The sequence below is a fragment of the Bombus pascuorum genome, chromosome 3 (genome assembly GCF_905332965.1).
Source record: "Bombus pascuorum chromosome 3, iyBomPasc1.1, whole genome shotgun sequence".
In the NCBI taxonomy this organism is placed as follows: domain Eukaryota; kingdom Metazoa; phylum Arthropoda; class Insecta; order Hymenoptera; family Apidae; genus Bombus; species Bombus pascuorum.
In genome coordinates, this window is record NC_083490.1 from 6,956,687 (window position 1) to 6,978,915 (window position 22,229).

Genomic DNA, 22,229 nt, shown 5'->3' on the forward strand with positions numbered 1-22,229 from the left:
CTAACATATTTTACAATGATCAAGAAATATAATAAGATACAGATGAGATACGTGTCCTTCAGTAGACATCACACTAAATACGTATATATGTAAGATCTACCTCGTGACGTGACTGATAAAAATGGGGAAATTATATCAATTATAGAATATATGTTTTCAATCAAAATTTTTATTATAGAAATCAGTAAAAAGCATGGAGGATGATATTGATATTTATGAAGATTTGCCAGATTTTGGAACAGAGTTCCATCAAAACGTAGGTATTACAAAATATAACCTAGTTGCACTTTATGGCTAGGTTAAGTTATACGTTATTATTCTTATATCGTATAAAGTACAGTGAATATAAACAACAAATTTTATATATTATACTATTTCAGTTTGTGTCAAATAACGGAGAAAATATTGTGAAGGAACAAGTAAATTTGAAAAAACAGATTGCAGAACTCACAACAAAATTAGAGAATTTTCAAAAGGTTAATAAAAATTTGGAAAGTAATTTATTTTCATTATTGAAAACTGCAAAAGCAGAAATTGCACGGAAGGATAAGATGATAGATGAGTTAAGAAAAAAGTAAGTAGATTTAACTGATAATTTCCTAACATTTTAAAAATATATTCTACGTGATATAATTATTACAGGTTAGATGATGTAACATTCAGAAGAAACATGTATTCTAAAACAAATGACTATGTCAATCATAAATCTAATGTTTGTGAAACTGTTGTAAATATATATCACAAATCAACTGATATTTGTTTTCCTGCTGATGAAAATGGTACTGAAATGTTGGCAGTAGACAGTTTGTATAGTCAAAGCAAGGATCAACAAAATAAGTCTACCTTAGTTCCGATCACTGTCTTTGGTGAACGATTGCTTAAAAGGATGATAGATGAACAGAATTTAGAAAAGAAAGATAAACAATCAAATAAGTTAAGTAGCAGTGATAATGATAATAAAAACAATAAAGGATATGTAGTTGAAAGTGACAAAGAAAATGGTTTTTTAAGCGACATTAACTATTGTAATATAAAAGAAATTCAGTCTCCTACAATTACGCAATATAAAGGAGGTGAACATGTAAAAAGTCCTTTAACAGACTCGAGAAGTACAATAAAAGATCTTCAATCAAACAATAAAAACGAGATGAGTTCTGTATTTCAGCGAAAACCAATATTTACCAATAGTACAACTCATAAAGGGAAGAGAGCAAGTGAAGAAACAAGCAGGCACATTCATGCGAAACGAATAAAATCTACTGAAGCAGAACATTGCTTTGAAACAACAAAAAAAGAAATAGATAATAACATCTCTGAATCCAAGGAGAAATCCATGCTCCTTCTGTATCCAACCAACTCTGAATCTTCCACTCATTCTAAAGAAAAAGAACTCAACATAAAAAGTTTAGAATACACTCGTAATTCGAACACAGAACTGAAAAAACATGGATACTTCGTTGAAGATGCAAATAGAGAAGACGAGAAAAAAGATAAGAAAAGTAAGAGGAACTTATTATGTGACAGAAGAGATATTAATGAACATTCCTCGAAACGACGCAACGCCCAAAGTGCAACATCTATTTTAGATAAGAAAGAAATAAGTTATCGTTGTACTGAGATTTTGGAAAGAGACAATTATCGATCCAATTATAATGAACATCGTAGTCATAGAGATAAGCAAAGAGAATATCATCGCATGGATGATCATCGATCACGTGTGAGATCAACACCGTATACAAAGTCAAACCGGGAAGACAAATACGGACGAAATCAATATAGCAAGCAAAACATTCACGATGAAAAGTTTGAGAAACGTTATAATTTTCGAAGCACCGGTGCGACAGACAAGTCCAAAATCTCTAAGAAAGATTCCAGCAGTGTCCGCGGAACGAAGCATTCTACTGTTGATCGAATTTCAGCAGGTCAGAAATTGGATGATCTAAAAAAAACTCAAAATTATTACAACGAACACGAGTCACGAAAAATACGGCTAAAGAATGCTGATAAATCAATTAAACGATACGATGAAGATAAACACGATGAACATAGCAAATGTTCATATCGTAAGATCAATGCAGAAAATTTGATCGAGCATCCAAAACATTCCCAAGTTTCACGAGAAATGAATAGAAAAGATGTTGGAATTACACAAACAGTAAATGAGTTGGAAATTGACGATGAATTACAAAAATATGCCAAAGAAGAATTAAAAAATTCATTCATAGATTTGGAAGATGGTGAAATTTCAAATAGTTCAAATAATAGTTCGCTTAAAGATGCGGACGATAAATACGAAGGATTGAAAGATCGGCAAGTTATCGGTAAAAAAATATCGGAAGATCTTCCTTCCACGGTAAATAATACGTCGATAATGAATCCGATATACAATACTGTGAGAAATGAAACGGTGGAGAAATTAAAAACACCTTCCGATACTCTGCAAACAATTCCAATCTCAGATACCAACATCACATGTATTCCAGACAACAAAAGTCACAAAAGTAAAGAGAGTATCGAAAGCGTAGAAAACGTGGAGAACATTGAAAAATTTATTCGCGATTATGCACCCACATGCGATAAAATGCTGGGGAACATATCAGGAGCATCGAATACCATTCAAATTTTCAATGACTCGCAATTAAAATCAATGAAAAAGGAAGAACAAACAACAGAAGCTCTAAATGCTTCACCAAAAAAAATTATTTCGATCAGTGAAAATCATCAAACGGATGAAAAGGTTATCGACACCGTCACGTCAAACGAAAACAATGTCGCCAAGCATGACTATACTGCAGAGCAAATGACGTCTTTGAATGATGTAAAAGAAGATTGTGTCATACTACAAAAAAATGACAGCATTGAATTAAATTCCTCTGAATTAACGAAAAATAATTGTTTGTCAAACGACAAAATGGAACAAACATCGGATCAGTCAAAAGCTCAGAATAAATCTTTGGAGGACACTCTAATAAAAAACTCTGTTATTTCCGAAACGTCTAAAGGGACGGAATTCAAACAACAAAATAATGATATTAGTATGAGTACCGCTGATCTTATCAATGATGATATTAGGAATAATTACGATAATTCCAACAATCATGATGAAGGCAAGATTAATCGAAATAGTTCGAAAGATGTGACGAAAATAATGAAAGACGAGTGTGAAAATATAAATATTATAACGGGAATAACGCGAGAAAGAAAATGTGATAAATATGCAGGAAAAACAAAAGAGATAGAATTAAAGGAATTTAAAAAATCATTAATAAAAGGTACAAACGACGACAGAAGCACGAAAATTTCGTCGATGAATGTTCAAGGGAAGATTGTTGTGTTCGCGCGTCGCAAGAAGCCTGTTTGTTTAGCAAACAGTAATGCAAACATGACTGTTCTCATAAATAACAAACATAATCATAATGTCGATTTATCCATTGCAAACATTGTAAAAACAAATGGCCATGATATGGCAAACACGAGTTGATCAATCATTAAAGCTACAAATAAATAATAATAACAATGTAATATTCAAAAGTAATAATGATAATGTTAATGATCATTGATCATTATTACTCATTTATTATTCTCACCATTATGATGATAATATTAATAATGAGTTGAATAGTACATTCATATATTGAGGAACATGATTCTTGCAAGATAGAAATACACAATGCGATTACTCGAAATGTTTACATTCGCAAAAAATTAATCAATATATAAAAGTAGCGTCATTATTATCAGAGAGGATGGTATATGAACTTTTGTAAATAATGCATAAAAAATATAATGTACATGAAATAACAATTTTCGCTTCTAAATGGGTGTTTTATATTTTTACGATATATTCATGTAAATTCTAATGTAAAACATAGGATTTTTCGTGGAACAGTGTTAATTAAAATAAATTTCAATCAAATTGCCTTTTACCTTTGATTTTTCAATGTAATTTGCAAATTCGATAATACGAATTGATGCATTTGCAAGAAAGATTCAGAGTGATAGACTGTCACACTAGCGAAATTAGCGAATACTAGCGAGAGAAAATATATGCAACACTGGTTTCTTTCGTCAATAAATCTTACGATATTTTATCTATTTTATCAAAAGAATACGTTTCGTTATTCTAATTCGTGTCGTTGCACCCTGCTCAAACTGTAATTGGGATCTGTAAATAGACAACAGAGATTGCATATTATAAAGGCACGAGAGGTACTAGTTAAAATTACAATAGCCTATGACGATTATACGACGTGTCTCTAGAAAGACCACCACCAATTACATTGTAAGAAAGAGGGTAACGGCGACGCAGTGGGTCGCGATACGACACGGCGAGACACGACGCGACACGACGCAATGCGTCCTAGTATCGCACACGTTATGCGCTGTCGCAGTCGGAATAGGCCAAATCAAACCGAAAGAGAAAGAAAAGAACAAGTATGAACATTGCTACTATATCGTGTACATACATAGTATCTAATTAGTACTAAGTACGATTCGAATAATTGTTTGAAACGCTATCGTTGAACGAATATATTTATAAACTCTGTAGATATGTATAGTTAAAAGAAAAATAGGAGAAAGGCAAAAAAAGAAGAATAAAAAGGGAAAAAAGGAAAAATAGAAGAAAAAACAGAAAAAGACAGTTTACCGAGATTGCACGAGTCGCGCGTAACGAATTCGCGGCTACGAGTCATTCGTCCAGTCTAGATTCCGAATCGATTCCTCCGTACGTCTAACACGTTCGTGTCGCTAACGGTGTTCAGCTGTCGAATTATGGGCTCGATCGTCCTAAAGTCTCTCTCAGTTCTTCTTGGGATATTCTTCGTTTTCGTCGGTACTATGAAGCTGACTTCTCATATTAGTAAGGATCTTCACAAGGACTTGGTGAGCAGTTGCTCTATAATTATGTAACAATTCACCCTACTCCCATGTTCAATTGACATTCAATCGGGGTTTTCACCCTCGTCTAACGTTCATTTTTGTTTTTCATTTGTCTTTGAAATATCATTCTTTGTTATTTTTATTCTCAGTGATCGTTGTATCACGTAAAACATTCTTATTTTCATCTTTTCCCTTCTGGTGTGTCTAGCCTTCGTCTGTTAGACGCACCGCGTGTTAACTATGCGTTGTTATGACAGCCTGTCAACTTTATCAATCATTCCTTCTATACCCTCTGTTCTTTTTAACGTTTACTCCTTCTTTATTTTCTAATGACAATTGATATTTCGCTCTCTATTTAGATATCCAAAATATATAACAAGAGACTGTTTATTTTCTGAAATTTTTATGTGTCAAATAAAAAATACACGTGTTTTTATACATCTACGAATATTTCTTATCTTTCCTCTTTTTTTCACGCTTTGTTTCCTTATATAGATATTTGTTTCTTTTTTCCATTTTTGTTGATTTCCTATTTCTTACACAATTTTTTAAAATTCCAACAAAAATACGTGACAGAAAATACAATGAAAAATAAGCAAAAAAAATTAAGAAAAAGAACGAATCTGTAATAGTTTTTGTGTACAAATTCGGAAACGAAACAACAGGGACAGCTTCAGATTTTATAAAAAAATGTAGTCAAATGCCCGTTATTAATAAGTTTATTTCATATTATTTAAGTTTCCTTCGTTTCTATATTCCTGAAAAAGAAATAAAATAAACTAATATTGTGAAAGTTCGAGTATCCGAAATTTTTTTGAAATGTGATGAAAATTGAATTTAATTCGCTCACTTCGATGAATCTCGTTAGAAGATTATTTTCGTCCCTCGTTGTTACCCAATGTCCAAAGTTATAGTAAACTATCAACCAACCGCTTGGTGACGCGCCAAAAATATTGCTTCAAGTGCCAGCATATGTTTACCAGGTTGAAATTGTGACAATTTTCTTCATAAGAATGTTTCGTTCTTTTCTCAACCTGACTCGTTCCTCCACCACCATTTCTGTGTCTGTTACATGATTTAATTAGTCGATTCTTTTATCATGTTCACAGAGAAAAGAATATGTGAAATACGCAAAGGTATTTCCACTGTCCGGTACATTGGACTTTAAAGTACCAAGTAAATGGTACAGAAGAGTTGTCGGATCGCTCGAAATTATTTGCGGACTCGCAATGGCTATAGTTCCAAGTCGTAAGAGAATATTTGTTTTTTTTAATCTAATTAAAATAATATTTCGCTCCGCTTTCGTTTAAAATACACGAATTAGCTACATACGCTAGCATTAGGGCAACTTTTCCTCTTGGAAACATTACCTCAACTATGTATTATCTGCTTTGTTTTCTTCTCGATTTCTTTCAGACAAAATAAAAAATGCATCGAACGCGATATTACTGTTATTGATGTTAATGGCTGTGTACTCTCACTACATGGTGAATGACAAGTTTGAAAGGATTGCACCAGCGCTGGTAAGATTAAAATAAAATTTGTAAAAGAAATCAATATATTAAACAGAACAGACACTTATAAAAATATAACTATATATTTACTTTTTAGGTATTTTTTTTCATGCTAACAGGCCGACTAGTAATAGATTGGCAACTTAGACGAGAAGATAAGCAACCGGTAACGGCGAATGGTGTAGATGATAAAAGTAAAAAACAAGATTGAATTCGAGATTCTTATACGTATTCGCACGATTAAGACTTTGGTTATCATGTCAGTTATCGCCTACGTACCACGTAATAATCACGATGAAATAATTTTCCATACACGCAGCAAAGAAGTATTTCGTTCGATCTTTAATTCCTTATGCTCCACGATATTAATTTTGTGTGTATGGTTTCTTACGTCTCATATCAAATGCTCTCTTTCAAAGTTATGCTTCAATCCTATTACGTTTCATCACGAACTACTTTTTCGTGCTGACAGCACTCGAATTTGTTCAAAGCGTTCTAAATCTCGAGTACCTCGAGAACTATGAATTTCTATCATTATTAGTCAACATTATAAGAATTTAATCAACGGCAAAGAATCATGAAATACTAGCTCAAGCACAAGGTATTAACTGCCAATTGAATCAATGTGTTCTCCTTGATATCGTATTAAGATGTAAATGCCCTTAGACGATAACTAAAAGAATATCGTTGCAGTGTAATGCACATGCGTGCTTTCTTCGCATCAAAACTTTTACTTTTTTTTTTTTTTTTTTTTTTTTAAGAAAAAAACACGTATTTTCACAAGAGCGACTAAAAATGTACAAATTAAAACTTACTCGTACAAACAGTTTAAGCAATACGAACGCACTTCCTATTATCCGCGATTAAAACTAAACCACTATCGTAAGATGTATAATTTTTGAATTAATTAAAGATGGTTTGCCAATATCTCTTTGTTTTATAAGAAAAAAGAATGTATTTTTTCAAATATTAAGTTTCCAATCGACAGAGATAATTGAACTAAATAAAGATACCTACAAGGTAATATGAAAATTAAAATAGCGAAGAAACACGTGGTAAAGCACACTCACGTGTATGTACGATAATACTTTTATTACAAAGTATTAAAGTATTAATTACGTGAAATGGTACGGAAACCATTTATGAATCTGGCGCACTCACACATTTACCCACACGCGCGCGCGCGTGCGCGCACTCGCACAGACACACTCAGAACTATGTCAGTTTACACATTTGACTACAATAGAAATGAAATTCATTTCCATTGTAATTCTCATTTTACCAAGATCCATTCTGAACTTTTAATTATCTCTTTTTATGTGAAAATCTTCTTTATAGATTCACTAATGTATAATAATTTGTTTTGTGATATTAAAATTTGACGATATATATATATATGTATATACATATATACATATATATGTATATACATATATGTATATTCGAAACTACAATATTAATCATTACAATAATACAAGTTTAAATAATAATATCGATTTTATATGCCTCTATAAAACAAATTTATATTTCAAAAATATGTTTAATTCGGTGTGGCTGTAATAATGTGAACAATTCAAATAAATAACTTATCATTTTTACTTTTGCATTAATTAAATCATAAATATTCGTATCTATTTTATTGTTTAGAAGCAATGAAGTTTATCATTTATTAGATTAGATGAAATAATCCATTTCATCAACATTTTCAAGCTTAGTTTTGATCATTCAAGTTCTTGACCAGTGGTTAAGAGATGTAAAGCTTTTCGAAGATTCAATACAGTTGTAGGCACATCGTCGTAATTTAAAGCACTTCCAGCCCATTTAATAAATTTTTGTGCTTTGCCAATTTGCTCCACTGACAATTCAACTCCACCTGTTAAATATGTACAGTTAACAAACGCGAATATGTAATAACATAATATTGGTACTTGATTCAGCAGTACATATATGTATCAAAATTGGAATGATACAAAAAAGATTAGCATGGGTCCTGTGCAAGGCTGACATGCGAAGTCGTGAAGCGTTCCATACAATTTAATTGAATTACTTTCTTTCAATATACCTTCTGTTTCCATAAGAGTTTTGCAATCTTTATTATCAGAAGACCATTTGTCGATACTGTCTTTAATTGTTGTACCATGTACTGCGTCAGGCGGGTTAGTATTACGGGTACCGATTAATTCGTCTGCGTTTAATGTATCATCTTCTTTTGCCTCTGTTATTAGTGAATCTGTAATGAAAAAGATGAAATAGAGCAAAATGATAGAATTTTGTTGTTGTATTAAAATATAAGCCTTTGTTGCTACACAAAGAAGTAAACATATTACATAATTATATGCAAACATACATATGCGTATGTATCTGTATATGTACATATTTTTTGTGAATATAAAGTGCATATGTACATACTATTATTTATAGTTTTCTTTACCTTCTTCCATATTTTTATTCAAATCATCATTCTCATTACCCTCTTGTATAGGTCCTGGAATTGGGGTTTCACCATTCTTCAGGCAGTTGTGAATATATGCAGCCTTCCATTTGGCATATTTCCTATTTTGTATAGCTTCTTCAGTAAGCTCTCCAAACACGGTTAATACATCATAAAGTAATCCAGCTGTAAAAAAGCTTTTTACTACATTCATTTCAAAATTAGCAGCTCTGTCATTTTTATCTGCATAAAGAAACAGCTTCAATGCCCAATTTTCTAAATGAGCCTGGGCAGCTACATCATTTGTAATAGCTTCATTGTCGTGTAATTTTTTTTTAGTTTTTTCTAACCAATCCATTAATACCATTAAAAAATTTGTTTCTTTTGCAGTTTTGGTTGACAACTTGAATCCTGTTTGGAACGCATACACCCGACCTGTGACAAAAATTCATAATTCCACTTTTAAAGTGATTTTTACTTGTAACAATTATTCTTTATACACAATTTAAATTAAAACTAAATACATACACCAATAACCAACAACAGGATCTCGTTGGTCATGCTGTGATGCTATCTTTAAATACTGCTGTATATTTTTCAAAGATAGTGGTATTTCTGGTAAATCTGGTCCAATCATGATGATCTTTATTTTATGTAAATTATGCTTTTATTTTTTGTCTTTTATTTCAAAATCCTTACGATATGGATTATATTCGTTCCTTAAGACATGTATTCAACTTATATATCAACATCAATTCCATGTGAAAAGAGAAAAGGATATTTATGTTATTGTCAATCATGTAAATAAATCAGCTAGTGCTCATATTATCATTATAATATTAATCATAATATATATATATCAATAATATAATATATTATAATTAATATTGTATTAGGTAAAATACTATATTTTTTAAGCCTGATATTCGTTCATAATCGTTTATATAAAGAATCAGGAATCATTAAAATAAGAATAATAACAATAATAGAATGATAATAAGCGGATTTTTTGTTTCAAGTAAATCTGGACAACTTACTTCTTGATTCTATGGTAATAGTTTATTGTAAAATGCAGTAATATTTATCATTTCTTTTCATACGTTACATTGTAAAATTGATTGATATCATATCGCGTAATAGTGTTCATAAAACAGTGTTCAAGTCAATACTTGGAAGAAGAAGTTATGACAATAACATGAAAAACTGCACTTGATGTATATATGTTGTTTGATTTATTTTTATCACTATATTAAAACAAATGTCAAACTTTCACCTTTGTAAGTAGGGGTTTCTTTATGTATATCTCTAATTTCTATGCTTTTGTACTGTGTTGTTTTTTTTTAAAGAAAGTCCTTTGAATAATATCGGATTGTCAGTGAAATTAGGAAAATCATGAGAATGCGACATAAGCTATAATAGCTATAGAATCAGCTGGTATTGTGATCACTGTATCAATTTCTTTATAATTTAAAAATTATAGTTGCCGGTAATGCAACATTACTGCATATATATAGTTTTGTGAAAATTTATACTACTATTTGTTATTTATTTATCCTTATTTTTCAATTAAAAAATATACTTTTAACTTTTCTTTTCTCAAAGTATGGAATAATGATGTTTAGAAGAATTTTAACATTACGCACATCAAATGGTTTACCTTTTTTAACACCAGGTAAGTTGTATTTTAATTTGTTATAACTGTGTTTATTGTTTAAAATGCTTTTTATAAATTGATCGAATATATTTTATTGTTGTACAATCTTATTAAGCCATCCTTTGAAGAAAACATTTGACATAGGTATTTCATCAATAACTAAGGTTATATCTCGAACATTATCAGAGCAAGAGGACATAGACGTTGTAGGAAAATGGGATTTATTAAGCGCTGTTTGCTTAGAACGTCATCCAGTAATTACAAAACCCATGTTAGATATAGAAGTAAGATACCAAAACATGCTACAACAGATAGAATATGAAAACAGTATGATATCAGACTTTGAAATGCGAAAACAAAAGATCAGAAGTCAGAAAACACAGACATCTGCTAAAAAAACAGATAATATTATTTCTAAGGATACAATACAAGACATTGAAGATTCTTGGGAAGAAGAATTAAAAAACTTTAAATTTGCTTCAAAAATAAGTGGTATGTATCTATGTATGATTTTATTTTTCCAAATGGTTTAAATGTAATACCTCCTACATTCAACTTCTGTAATTGTAGAAGTTGAAGAAGATAATGCAGTTGTATCACTGAAACGCAAGCTAGATAAAAATTTAGTGTTATTAGTAGAACAAAATGTTGGCGATTCTAATTTCTGGATTCCCCCACAAAGTATAAGAAGACATGGAGAAACTATGATACAAGTAAGAACTACATGACTTTTATTTTTGTTTTACAATCTTTTTCGTGTAATTACCAACAAAATATTTGTTTCTATCACTTCAGACTGCACATAGAAGTGTTCAAGAATTGTGCGGAAATGACATCAAAGTACAATTTTATGGCAATGCGCCAATTGGATTTTATCAATATATGTATCCTAGAAATATACAAGAGAAAGGCCAAAATGGAGCAAAAATTTTCTACTTTTTAGCAAAATATATAAGTGGAGATATTTCTTCCAATGTAAAGCACTGTTGGTTAGATAGAGAAGAACTTAAAAAAACTTTACACCCTGATGTTCACAAAAGTATAGCTAAATTCTTATTACCTGATTAAATTACTGTACAATATAAGGTAGACAATTTTTAAATACATATGTAGAACAAGGATTGTTAACTACATATTTGTTTGTCTTTATGCAATAAATATTCAAATGGTAAATTTTAATTCTTTTACAATATTTATGTATTTCTATTATTCTCTTATAATATTTTTCTTCTAATGTATAAATGTTGAAAATGAAGAAGACAAAAGATCTGAAAGAAGTTAAGTTCTTTCCTTTTATTACGAACAATTCCTTTTTGAAGTACAAACTCAAATATGCCTGTTCCTGTATAGTAAATAAATACTTATTCTCTCAAACTAGAAATTCAGAAATGAATGAGGACCAGACTAATGTTTGTCAAAATCTCCCACATCTTCTTCTTCCAGTATATTTTGAATCTTCTGGAACTTTCCTTCCTTGTCTTCGACGTCTTTCTTTCTTTTCAATAATCCACTCTTTACTATTCTTCAAATATTTACCTTTCGTTTTCTTCATCCGTTCCCTGAAAAAACAAAGAGATGAAATTAGATAACTATAATAAAATTATAAACAGGGCAATAATTTAACATAAATCAAAGCAATGCGGAACTTAACCTTCTAGATGTGTAAGAGACATTTGAGTTAAGTTCATTCACACCTAAAGCTTGTGGAAGAACAGAAGGTCCACCTGTCATTAAAACTAAAAAGTATTTTTTTGCTTTAGTACTGTTTGGAAAATCTACAATTACGCCTCCATAAAAGCCTGCTTTTGTTGCTTGTGTTGTAATTAATTCAATCTGTTCGCTATTTTCAGGGTAAAATTGAAACACAGCTCTAGCTGATCTCGACAAACATGAAAACAAGGTAGAAAAAAATTTATATAATCGTTTTGATGGATCATGTGAATTTTTATCTGCATTACATAACCATTGTAATGCAGAAATACTAATTGCTCCATCAAAACATCCTGCTTTAAATGGCATTCCTTGGCCCATATCTCCTAAAATTAAATCTCCGTCTACTTCTCTTTCTAATGCTACACCTGTCGAATACATGTAATGAAAATAGTTAAAATTAAACAAAATATTATCTTATTGAAAGTATAAAATTTTTAATATACTAGCCAAGCATCGCTGAAGATATATCGATTCCTATCCATACATGTTCATTTTCCTCGATTACACTGCCACTTAAACCAGAACCACAACCAATATCTAAGAGTAAAAAAGTCTTATCTTCTGGTAGAAGAAGAAGTTCTATGGCCCGTTTACACATTTGATTCTGTATATCTATCATTCGAGAACTATGGAGAACAAGTTTTCAAATATATTTGCTTAACATCAAAGACTATAATAATTAAAAAATATACTGTTATTAGAGATCTTACTTTTGTGTATATTTTTGAGCTTCTGTCTCATTGTAGAACTGCAATAAAAAAGAAGACAGATAAAAACATCACTGTCACAATCAATTTAAATGTTTATTCTTACCAGTTCAGGTGGTGCTAGATGTTCTGGACGTCTCGACATTTTATATTCTTATTTAATTATTTTTCGCTATTTTAAATTATTGTTATTATTACTTCAAACCATGTGTCACATCATATTACTGTATCTTCATGTACATGTGTATATAGTATGTCTTTGAATGATCTAATTGGTTGGAACTAACAAAATTATTTTATTTAAATTTAAGTTTTATTTTTATAACACTTACAGTAACCTCGGCAACAGATTTCTTTTTAAACTACGATATATAACATTATAATATAATAAAAACAAATTTCCATATAATTTATTTCATTTCCTACCTGACTTTAAATTTGCTGCTAATGTATGTAAAATACAAGTGACTCATAAATATATCTAGTCTAGTTAAACCGTATCTAAACATAAATATTATTAGAATAGATGTTTGACCGACACCATAGGACCATGGAACACTATAACCATCTAGCGGCGACAGATGAACAAGAAGACAGATTATGGAGAATGTTATATAACCAAAAAATGATTGATTTCCAATGAGGAGTCGAACTCCGGTCTCCTATGTAACAAATAGGGATACTGACCGTTGTACAATCGAGGAGTTACATTATACCTTTATAAGAAAATTTAAAAATCAAATTTCTTGATGTACAAGACAAATTCTTGAACTATTCAGGAATTAAATTAAAGCTTACTGAATATATTGGAAAATATTTTAATTTATACGATACAATATGTAAAAAAAGAGAAAAGGAAAAATGAAAAAGCTTTAATTGTCACAAAGATCTTTTTAAAAGAATTTGGTTATGAATCATTATAATTTCTATCTATTACTTTTAAACGTAATTATTTTATTCTAATTTTTAAAAATTGTAAGATATGTTAGCACAGACATACAAAAAACCAGGTTTTGTAAGTATCTTATCTATAATATTACTAAAAATGACTAATAAAAATTATTTGTACTTACATACATACATATGTACATGGTGTCTATTTAACTGAGTTAATATAGTGTTAGTTTAGAAAGTAATATCAGCAATGGGTTTAGAATTTTGTGTTTAAACAAATACAATATGGATTCTTTCTCTATATAGGCTTATCTTTTGATTAAAATTGATGTTTTATATATGAAATGAATTTTGTTTTTGGCAGTTTATTCTACAGAAATCATTGCAAGGTAGATGCATCTCCTAAGATAAAAAAACAATATACAACATGTTTACTATAGTGGCTTGTTGTTTTAAGAAGGAATAACTAGAATCATTTTTGTGCTTAGAAATCATTGTTATATATAATGTGAAAAAAAAAAAAAGTTGAAAATAATGATATTAGTAATATCAATACATTGCAATGTACAGTGCCATACTGTAAGATTATGAATGTTGACAGTAATAAGGACAACAATTATTATTATTATTATTATTATTATTATTATTATTATTATTATTATTATTATTATCATTATTATTACATATTAATAATATAAATAATAATAACGATGATGATGATGATGATGATGATGATGATGACAATGATGATAGTGACGATAATAATAATTGATATTTGAAATTAATTAAGATAAATGTGACAATGAGAGTGGTGCTAATAATGTTGATAAGGACAGCAAGATTAACAGAAATATCTGATAGATATACAATAGAAATAATAATAGAAGAAGCAATTTTAACAAAAATAATAGACAGCAATAACAATAAAGCTATTGAAAAGGATGAGAATAACAATTTCATGAGAAGAAATGATATGAAGATTGATATTACGACTATAATAACGTGATAGTAATAATAAAAATTATTGAAAAGATATGACGACAGCGACAATGAAAATTATGATACACTATTTCTACATGTTCCGGCGATAACTTGTTATTAAGTGCAACTTAATCCATAGTCTTTATAAATTCAATCGCGGAACAAAATTGCGTCCACCAATATTGTTCTTCTCCTCCTAATCGATTCCCATAGAAACTATCCACATATTGTATAGTGGAAAGTAAGGACGGCGGGTTAGTCTGAAAATATAATTGAAGAAACCATTACTATCCTTAGTGTCAAATATTAATAACCAACTTGTATATACACATACAAGTTGAAAAGAAAGAATGGAATGAAACACTTGCTTTAATGATAACGTAGACTAATACAGGAATTAGATCATCGGCTGCGGGTACTCCCCTCTCGGTTGCCATCGAAAGCAAGTTCATGATGGTGGTAGCACAACGAAAGACACATTGCAACTTATCTCTAGGTGTCTTATATGCTGATATCACAGCTAATTCCGCTTGAGCCCATGGCCAGGGACATTCGTAATGGTATATTTTAGGAATTCGTAAATCCTTGTGGTTCGGCGTTACAACATTGGCCAGTTTTTTAATATGATCATGAAGTAATTGGTCCCTGTAAACGTCACCGTCTCCATTTGGATAAAGCGCGTTGTGGTAAACACGTGCCATTACAGTCCTTTCAACTACAACTCTTGCCAAATTTAGTTGATTTTCGCAAGCACCTATAGTGACAGCGCAATCATTTACAAATAATCATAGTAATTAATATGTTATATCAAGTTATTTGTAAACTCGAATTAATTAACATTTACTCACACTGCCAAATTGAATCATTGTCTATTTTCGTATTAAGTTTGCTTAGAAAGCTATCGACCAAGTCTTGTTTTTCATCTGCTAATGTTAACTTTTTAAATTCATCACAAAAACGTAGTAAAAGGGATTCTTTCTTTTCTAAAAAAACTTTCACGCAAGCAGATACAAGATGATTATTAACAGCATCTCGATCACATTTCACTCTAATACATAATCTAAAATTGCGTAAAGATATTAACATTGCTTTCAATATTATTAAAGAAATTGTACGCGCGCGCACATATTTATACTTTTAAAAAGGTCGGTAACTATACCTATCCAAATGAGCCAATGTAGAGAGTAATCCTTGACGACATCTAATCAAATACGCAATATAAGGAGATCGTTTTTGGTAATCTTCGCGTAACGATTTAAATAATTTTCTACACCCGTCGTCGTTAAATAATCTAACGCAACGTAATGTTTCGTGTAAATGCGCTATCAACGCTCTGTCTTGTAAATTGATAGCTTCTGCCAACTGCAACTGTAGGAAGGCGACTAATTCATTTTCTTTTTGCGACCAATAATTCCGCTGTAACAAGTAAATTGTTATTTTTTCCTGTTAGCATTATGACGTTCAGTTTCAATTTGTAAGAAACATTTAATACGATTGCAATCTTTAGCACCTCGGATGCAGCACTCCAAGGAATATGTTGGAGATCAGCGGTACTAAGTACCATTCGCAATTTTCTTTTTGCATCAGCAAATGCGTAGGAAAGCTCAACATTATTCGGATCTATAAGAAGCCTTTCATCCTCGGTAGGTTCTTTCGTACGAGACTGATTACTTTCTACAGATACTTCCGTATCGCTTGCTGCACTCGGTTTCCTTCTGTATTTAGCTAAGATATCGTCCGTACTATCTAGAAAATTTTTAAATAATTTTCATTATCTTGAAATTAACATTTCTTCCTTTGTGTCTATGTTTTTTCCCCATTTTTATTTTTTCTTAGTTTTGCCTTTACGGCGATTATTATAATGCAAAATGTTAAAGAAAGCAATATTTACCACCGCTCGGGTTACCGGTTGATGACACATCTTCTGACATTATTCTACGTAATCTATGTCGTCCTATGTCAATATTATCGCCGATGGCTTCTCGATCGTAACATCTGCCGATATCGTCTGTGCCACGAATCGCCTTACCTCGCCGATTTCGCAGAGACATTTTCAGTTTTCCAAAAAAACTTCTTTTATTTTTCTGATCATCGTCCAACAATTCCTTGTCTCCGCGTTCCGCAGTCATATCGAAGCTAATACTTTTTGGTATGGCTCCACTGGATACGGTTGGTTTCGGACAGTCATTGATCGTCATATCGCAACTCTCATTCATTGCTCCCATCGATAGTGGCAACTCCGAACTTGTAGATTTTATTCGTGTCTCAGAACCAGAACTACTGCTGGATGCCAAGCTCCCGGTACTTAATCCAACAACACCGTCCGAGCCATTTTCGTTAACAGTTTCGTCAACCGAACTGACTAAGCTACTTTCTAATTCCTGCGACTAAAACACGCTTCGAAAATTAACTATACCGTAACTATTAAACAACCAGTCGAATGCCATATAAAAACGCGCAATTGCATCGAAGAAGCCAAAGATAATATAATAATAACAATAATAATAATAGTAAGAATAAAATAGTAGTAGCACTAAGAACAACAATGGCAATAATTTAGAAAAAACAAACCTCTAATTTTATGTTGGCATTGTGCGATTTTTCTGCGCTCGACAATGTGGGCGGTGATATATGATTGGCTAATAATAAAGCTGGCGCAACTGCTGCTACACTGATACGATTATGAGTCGAAGAAGTTTGTTCCATTTGACTTTTTCCATTCTCAATGTGAAGTTTGTCTATGAGATGGACTAATCTGTCCTCGCATATGGATTTATCATAATTTGTTGAGCTACCGTCAATGCTGTTGGCATTTTTGTCGACATATTCTGTCCCGCTTGATTGATAATCAGACCTGCTTGCATTTTGTCCAGTTATATTTAAGGACGATGCCGAGAGAGAGTTTGTTGGTGAAAGAACAACAGTTGTAGGAAATTGCATATTTTCCTGATTTATCGATATCGATCGAAGATTCGTTGTTGACACACATTCGGTTGTTGTAACATTTTCTAAAAATTAAGGACTCATATAAGTACTAAGAATTGAATATAAAATAAGAATATCAAGTAATAAGATGTGTTTGAAATTATTAACTGTTCTTACGAGGAATCGCTTGTATCATGGTTTTTTCGGTTATTTCAGCTTCGCTACGAGGTTCAACTTCGATTTCGGATCTTGCGGTATCATCAGATCTAAAATATGACAATAAATAATGCATCATCAACTTTTTCTGTATTTTCCTCATCTTTCTTTTTCTTTTATATTGTTTTGTTATTTCTCCATTGTCTCCTTTTTTTTGTTATCTATATAGCATACCTTGCAACGCTAGCAGTATCGTCGGTATCGACCTCTGTCAATCTTTCAGAATCACTAGCTAATACATCGGTACTCCATGCTTCCGATGCAGTTTCACTAACATCTAATACAGCTTGTGGTACTGAATCTGACGTTGTTGGTAAAACTGGAGGAGCTTGCTCAGACGAATGGGGATATAACACTTTCTCTTGTTGCTCGATTATTTCGCTATCGGAAGCCAGAACATCAGTTGACCAGGTATCAGATACCATCGAAACAGTTTCATCTCCTGAAAATGTACGAGTGCAAACGTTAAAATAAAAGATGTATAAACATATTGTGTATTCATAGGAAACTATTTCTTTTTATTTCTTAAATACCTTCAATTAATTTTTTAATTTCAAATTTACAGAACTTGTCATCTATTTCGCATCGACTTTGTTTGGTCGGTATATTCGACGGAGGTAAATCTAATTGTCGAGTTTCACCCACTGTCCGTCCTTCATCTCCTTCGATAATTTGAGATGACGGGGTGTCACGACCTAGATTCAATTGTCAAATGATCCAATACGATTCTTGTTACTCTTACACTTAAATAAAATTTATTTAACAAAACCTGATATATTAGGCGTTCCTCGTCCTGATACACTGGCAGATACCATATCTGAGAGATTATCATTTTGATCTTCCGTTTCCAACTCAAGCGAGGAAGCGACACTGTGGTTTGATGCAGCTTCTGATACCGCTTCTAAATTATCCGAAGTATTTCCGATAAAACCTTCGAATAAAACTAATAACATTCAATGTTAATGATTATCCTTTATAAAGTACATATACTAACTTCTAATATTTTAATACCTTCATCATGAGATAGCGAAAATCTTGTCTTTTTTTCTTGACTTTCTGTACGTTCAACACCACAATTGTTTTGTCTGTCATGCACATTGGATATGTCATCAGAAAGATTTAGATTAACTGAACCATTATCTATATTGGATTGAAGTTCTGTGCATAACACCTATCATATATATAAAAAACAGAAAAAGTAATCATTTGACAAACAGTTGATTATCGTTTAGTTAAATATCGGTTAACCATTTGAGTCCCAGATGTCATTAAAAAATACGATGTCATTGAAAAAAATACAAATTATTGAGAAGATAATAATGAAATACAAAATACCGTCAGTCGTCCGTAGCGTTCAAATGTAGTGGGACACAAAATCGAAACAGCGCGATCGCGCTGATTGAGTCTCAAACGATTAAAAAGACTAATATATACCTTTTGTTCACTAAGAAGTCCTACGAATTCTCCTGTATTTGGTCCAAATGGAATTACAAGAACATCTTGAGGATTTTTGTCAACAGATTCTTCTTCAGGGGTTGAAGTGCCATTCAATTCATCTACCCCGTCATTAGTCGTATTAGACGAGAATGATGACGATGATGATACTCGAATTCCCCGACCCTTTCCTAGAGAAATCAAAGTTTAATAACCCTTCTTTTGGTAAATACGACTTCTTTATTTATCTTTCACTTTATCCTTTAATATTGAATTATATACGCGTAAGTACGCGTAACTTTGTACGTACTTTATTTCTTTAATCAACGATTTACGTTAAAGATATTTATTTAAAGATTATACTTGGAAATTTTTCATCTAAAAAAAATGCAATGAATTCTAAGAAGAATGCTAAATATATATTTGCATGTACATTCGAAAGACAAGTTTAATTTTAGGATATTAAATAAAATACATTTAATATCAGTATTTCGAGATATAAATCGTGAAGTATGAGACGATTCTGAATTTAATCATTGGACTAAAAAAGAAAAGATGAAACGAAGGAATAAAACTAATGACTGGACATACCTTTTCCTAATAAACCTCCCTTCTTGTTGGTAGTTTCAACAGAAGCATTGTTAGCCAATTTATTAGTAGTTAAGGAACCGGAAGGTAACTGAGAGAGCATATCAATCAATTGTTTCTTTTCAAAAGCAGCGGACCGTGAAGCGTTTTCTACCGTAGTTTCTTTAGCTATAGTTTGCAGAAACGTAATTAATGTATTCAATTCCGTTTCTGTAAATAAAGCAGCAGAGCGAGAAAGACCTCGAAGTTTATTATTATCAATGATATTAGGCTCGTCCTCGAGTTCTTCTGCACCGTCCACCATTGCATCTATTATAGAAGAAACGGAATCCTTATCGAACTTCTTGTATAGATCAAATGTTTTGCTGTCAACAGCCTGGTATTTCATTAAGGAAAGCATTTGCAAAATTTGTCCAACTTGCATGAGATTGAATCGGGCAATGTAGCTAATAGGTGCATCAGTGATACCATATGGCTCTGGATTTACTATTGCAGGACATATGAAATATGTAAAAACCAAATCAGTGCACATTGCATGTACCTCTTTTGAATCAACATTCCCACTTTTTCCCAAAAGTCCTGCCATCTGTCTAACCAACCAACATACACTACTTGGAAAACAATGCATATTTTCTCGTATACTGATTATAAATCTTTGTGTAATGTGGAATAGAGAATTAATTGTCCAGAGCCTATAACGTTGTAGCTTTGTTTCATACTCTGCAGTACCTTCCTTGCCAAATTTCTTTAATCTTTCAGACGGAGGAAATCTTATGGGTGCTTTATCTGGGTCAATATCAAGAAACATTTCATCTTCCATTAATAACTGTATAATAGGGTTATGTAAAGCAGCAGTTAAGAAAAACTTTGCTGAAAATAGACTCTCATGAAAAACTGAATAAAACCTAGAGAAAGCACATGTGCTGTGTCTGAGTAATCTCCGAGGATTATCAGATGGTACAATTTGTAGCAGCATTAGATGTTTCAATAACTTTAAAACCAAAATTTTATCCTCTGGTAATAAACAACTACCATATAAACCAGCTGCTAATGATTGAACTATAGTTTGCACAGAGTCTGGTAGTAATTTGTCCCCCTCAACTAAACATGATGCAATTAGCTTTGGAGACTTTCTAAGAGCACCTAAGAATTCCCCATATGACAAACATGTCTGATAACGTAAATACTTGTACACATCGACAAAATTTGAATTTTCCAATGTATTTGCTCTTTGACAACAAGATGCTGGTGTACAGTATGGTTTAGACATTATCAACTGATTAAGATTAACTCTTTGCTGCGCTGTAATCCATGCTTGTTGTGCTAAATTGGATGATGCATATAACACCTAAAAAAAATCCAAACAATTCTTTGTTTAAATGTCATAAACCATTTCCATGTTTTTATTTATTTGTTACCAAAAATTAACCATTACATACCTTTTCATTGAGTATTTGTAAATTTTGTTGTTCCGAAGTAACAAACAGGCGTTCTTGACGCAAATGATTGGCTAATTCGATTATATCCCATTGTAGTGTTCCCAAGGATTCTACACTATTTGCCGATGACATTACTAAGCATACCCAGGAGAACAATGAGTATCGTGAAATAATTTTCAAATTCTTCTCTCGTTAGATCCTAGATATTAATAGTTACTAATGTATCAAAGCTTCTTACATACTTGTCAAATGTATTATTTTAACATACTGTATTGTACTTGATTTAATAAAAAAACTATACCTGTATATAATGATAAATAAGATATTGTTTTTATTTTCTTTGTTTAATGGAAAGTAAAATATTTAGATAAACTAGAAGAAAATAAATGATTGTTAGAAAATATGAGAAAAGAATCTCAACTAATCGCGTCGATTTAAATTCTTTCTTAAAACGACGATGGCTTAAATTCTTTTATTCGATTAAGTTATTCCTAAAACCGGTAGTTACGCGTTGCTTGCAGAATTAAGGTTTTTTACTGTTGTCCTTTTTATCTCGAAACAATATTCGCACCGACGCACAATCATTTTCCCTTATAGGTTAGAATTTTCTTCGACAAATGGCTGTACCTGTACTTTAAATCGAAATCTAAATCTTCGTATGATTGTTCGATTACTCGACAATGATTTGAATGTTGAACTAATGACCGATTTGTCTATTTTAAAAAATTAATGTTTTACTTTAAAACAAAACTTTGTTTAATATGTAAACGGACTTAAATAAAATCGTTTTTTCAAATATATATATTTTCTATTTTATTTAAATTATGTATTAAATTTTTTGCATAAGATGAA

At 31.4% G+C, this 22,229-nt stretch overlaps 6 protein-coding genes, 1 long non-coding RNA gene and 1 other non-coding gene across 9 annotated transcripts; 4 read left to right on the forward strand and 4 right to left on the reverse strand.

Annotated features, from left to right (window-relative positions):
* The first annotated feature begins 115 nt into the window (after nt 1–115).
* LOC132905381 (glutamic acid-rich protein) lies at nt 116–3,916 on the forward strand. The gene is made up of 3 exons (XM_060956645.1): nt 116–256; nt 381–574; nt 643–3,916. Exons 1-3 carry the CDS (start codon nt 194–196, stop codon nt 3,479–3,481), a joined length of 3,096 nt encoding a protein of 1,031 aa, XP_060812628.1. The 5' UTR covers nt 116–193; the 3' UTR covers nt 3,482–3,916.
* A 138-nt stretch (nt 3,917–4,054) lies between these two features.
* On the forward strand, nt 4,055–7,140 carry LOC132905435 (novel acetylcholine receptor chaperone). Its single transcript, XM_060956742.1, has 4 exons — nt 4,055–4,884; nt 5,991–6,129; nt 6,298–6,404; nt 6,493–7,140. The coding sequence occupies exons 1-4, from the start codon at nt 4,774–4,776 to the stop codon at nt 6,604–6,606; spliced, it is 471 nt and encodes a 156-aa protein (XP_060812725.1). The 5' UTR covers nt 4,055–4,773; the 3' UTR covers nt 6,607–7,140.
* On the reverse strand, nt 5,341–5,991 carry LOC132905446 (uncharacterized). The gene is made up of 2 exons (XR_009657799.1): nt 5,732–5,991; nt 5,341–5,639 (listed from the first exon to the last, which is right to left on the reverse strand). It is a non-coding gene; the product is annotated as an uncharacterized LOC132905446 (long non-coding RNA).
* Nucleotides 7,141–8,017: 877 nt separating the features above from the next.
* Nucleotides 8,018–10,064, reverse strand: LOC132905416 (vacuolar protein sorting-associated protein VTA1 homolog). Its single transcript, XM_060956720.1, has 5 exons — nt 9,864–10,064; nt 9,355–9,563; nt 8,827–9,261; nt 8,458–8,625; nt 8,018–8,268 (listed from the first exon to the last, which is right to left on the reverse strand). Exons 2-5 carry the CDS (start codon nt 9,461–9,463, stop codon nt 8,117–8,119), a joined length of 864 nt encoding a protein of 287 aa, XP_060812703.1. The 5' UTR covers nt 9,464–9,563; nt 9,864–10,064; the 3' UTR covers nt 8,018–8,116.
* LOC132905738 (U6 spliceosomal RNA) lies at nt 8,320–8,430 on the forward strand. The gene has a single exon (XR_009657852.1). It is a non-coding gene; the product is annotated as a U6 spliceosomal RNA (small nuclear RNA).
* Nucleotides 10,065–10,286: 222 nt separating the features above from the next.
* On the forward strand, nt 10,287–11,659 carry LOC132905419 (large ribosomal subunit protein mL46). Its single transcript, XM_060956722.1, has 4 exons — nt 10,287–10,498; nt 10,625–10,972; nt 11,051–11,193; nt 11,276–11,659. Exons 1-4 carry the CDS (start codon nt 10,438–10,440, stop codon nt 11,546–11,548), a joined length of 825 nt encoding a protein of 274 aa, XP_060812705.1. The 5' UTR covers nt 10,287–10,437; the 3' UTR covers nt 11,549–11,659.
* Nucleotides 11,660–11,749: 90 nt separating this feature from the next.
* Nucleotides 11,750–13,377, reverse strand: LOC132905418 (probable 18S rRNA (guanine-N(7))-methyltransferase). Its single transcript, XM_060956721.1, has 5 exons — nt 13,007–13,377; nt 12,904–12,941; nt 12,641–12,819; nt 12,132–12,558; nt 11,750–12,039 (listed from the first exon to the last, which is right to left on the reverse strand). The coding sequence occupies exons 1-5, from the start codon at nt 13,043–13,045 to the stop codon at nt 11,895–11,897; spliced, it is 828 nt and encodes a 275-aa protein (XP_060812704.1). The 5' UTR covers nt 13,046–13,377; the 3' UTR covers nt 11,750–11,894.
* A 1,272-nt stretch (nt 13,378–14,649) lies between these two features.
* LOC132905379 (GTPase-activating protein and VPS9 domain-containing protein 1) lies at nt 14,650–22,225 on the reverse strand. Of its 2 annotated transcripts, XM_060956640.1 has the most exons (17): nt 22,005–22,225; nt 21,679–21,749; nt 21,378–21,576; nt 19,942–21,286; nt 19,351–19,541; nt 18,928–19,087; nt 18,686–18,859; nt 18,450–18,611; nt 18,091–18,358; nt 17,869–17,966; nt 17,347–17,783; nt 16,667–17,162; nt 16,286–16,521; nt 15,935–16,191; nt 15,624–15,835; nt 15,144–15,529; nt 14,650–15,035 (listed from the first exon to the last, which is right to left on the reverse strand). In XM_060956640.1, exons 3-17 carry the CDS (start codon nt 21,507–21,509, stop codon nt 14,904–14,906), a joined length of 4,686 nt encoding a protein of 1,561 aa, XP_060812623.1. In that variant the 5' UTR covers nt 21,510–21,576; nt 21,679–21,749; nt 22,005–22,225; the 3' UTR covers nt 14,650–14,903. The 2 variants fall into 2 exon arrangements, with proteins under 2 accessions (XP_060812623.1, XP_060812625.1); XM_060956642.1 differs by having other exon boundaries at nt 17,878–17,966; nt 21,679–22,221.
* Nucleotides 22,226–22,229: the final 4 nt, after the last annotated feature.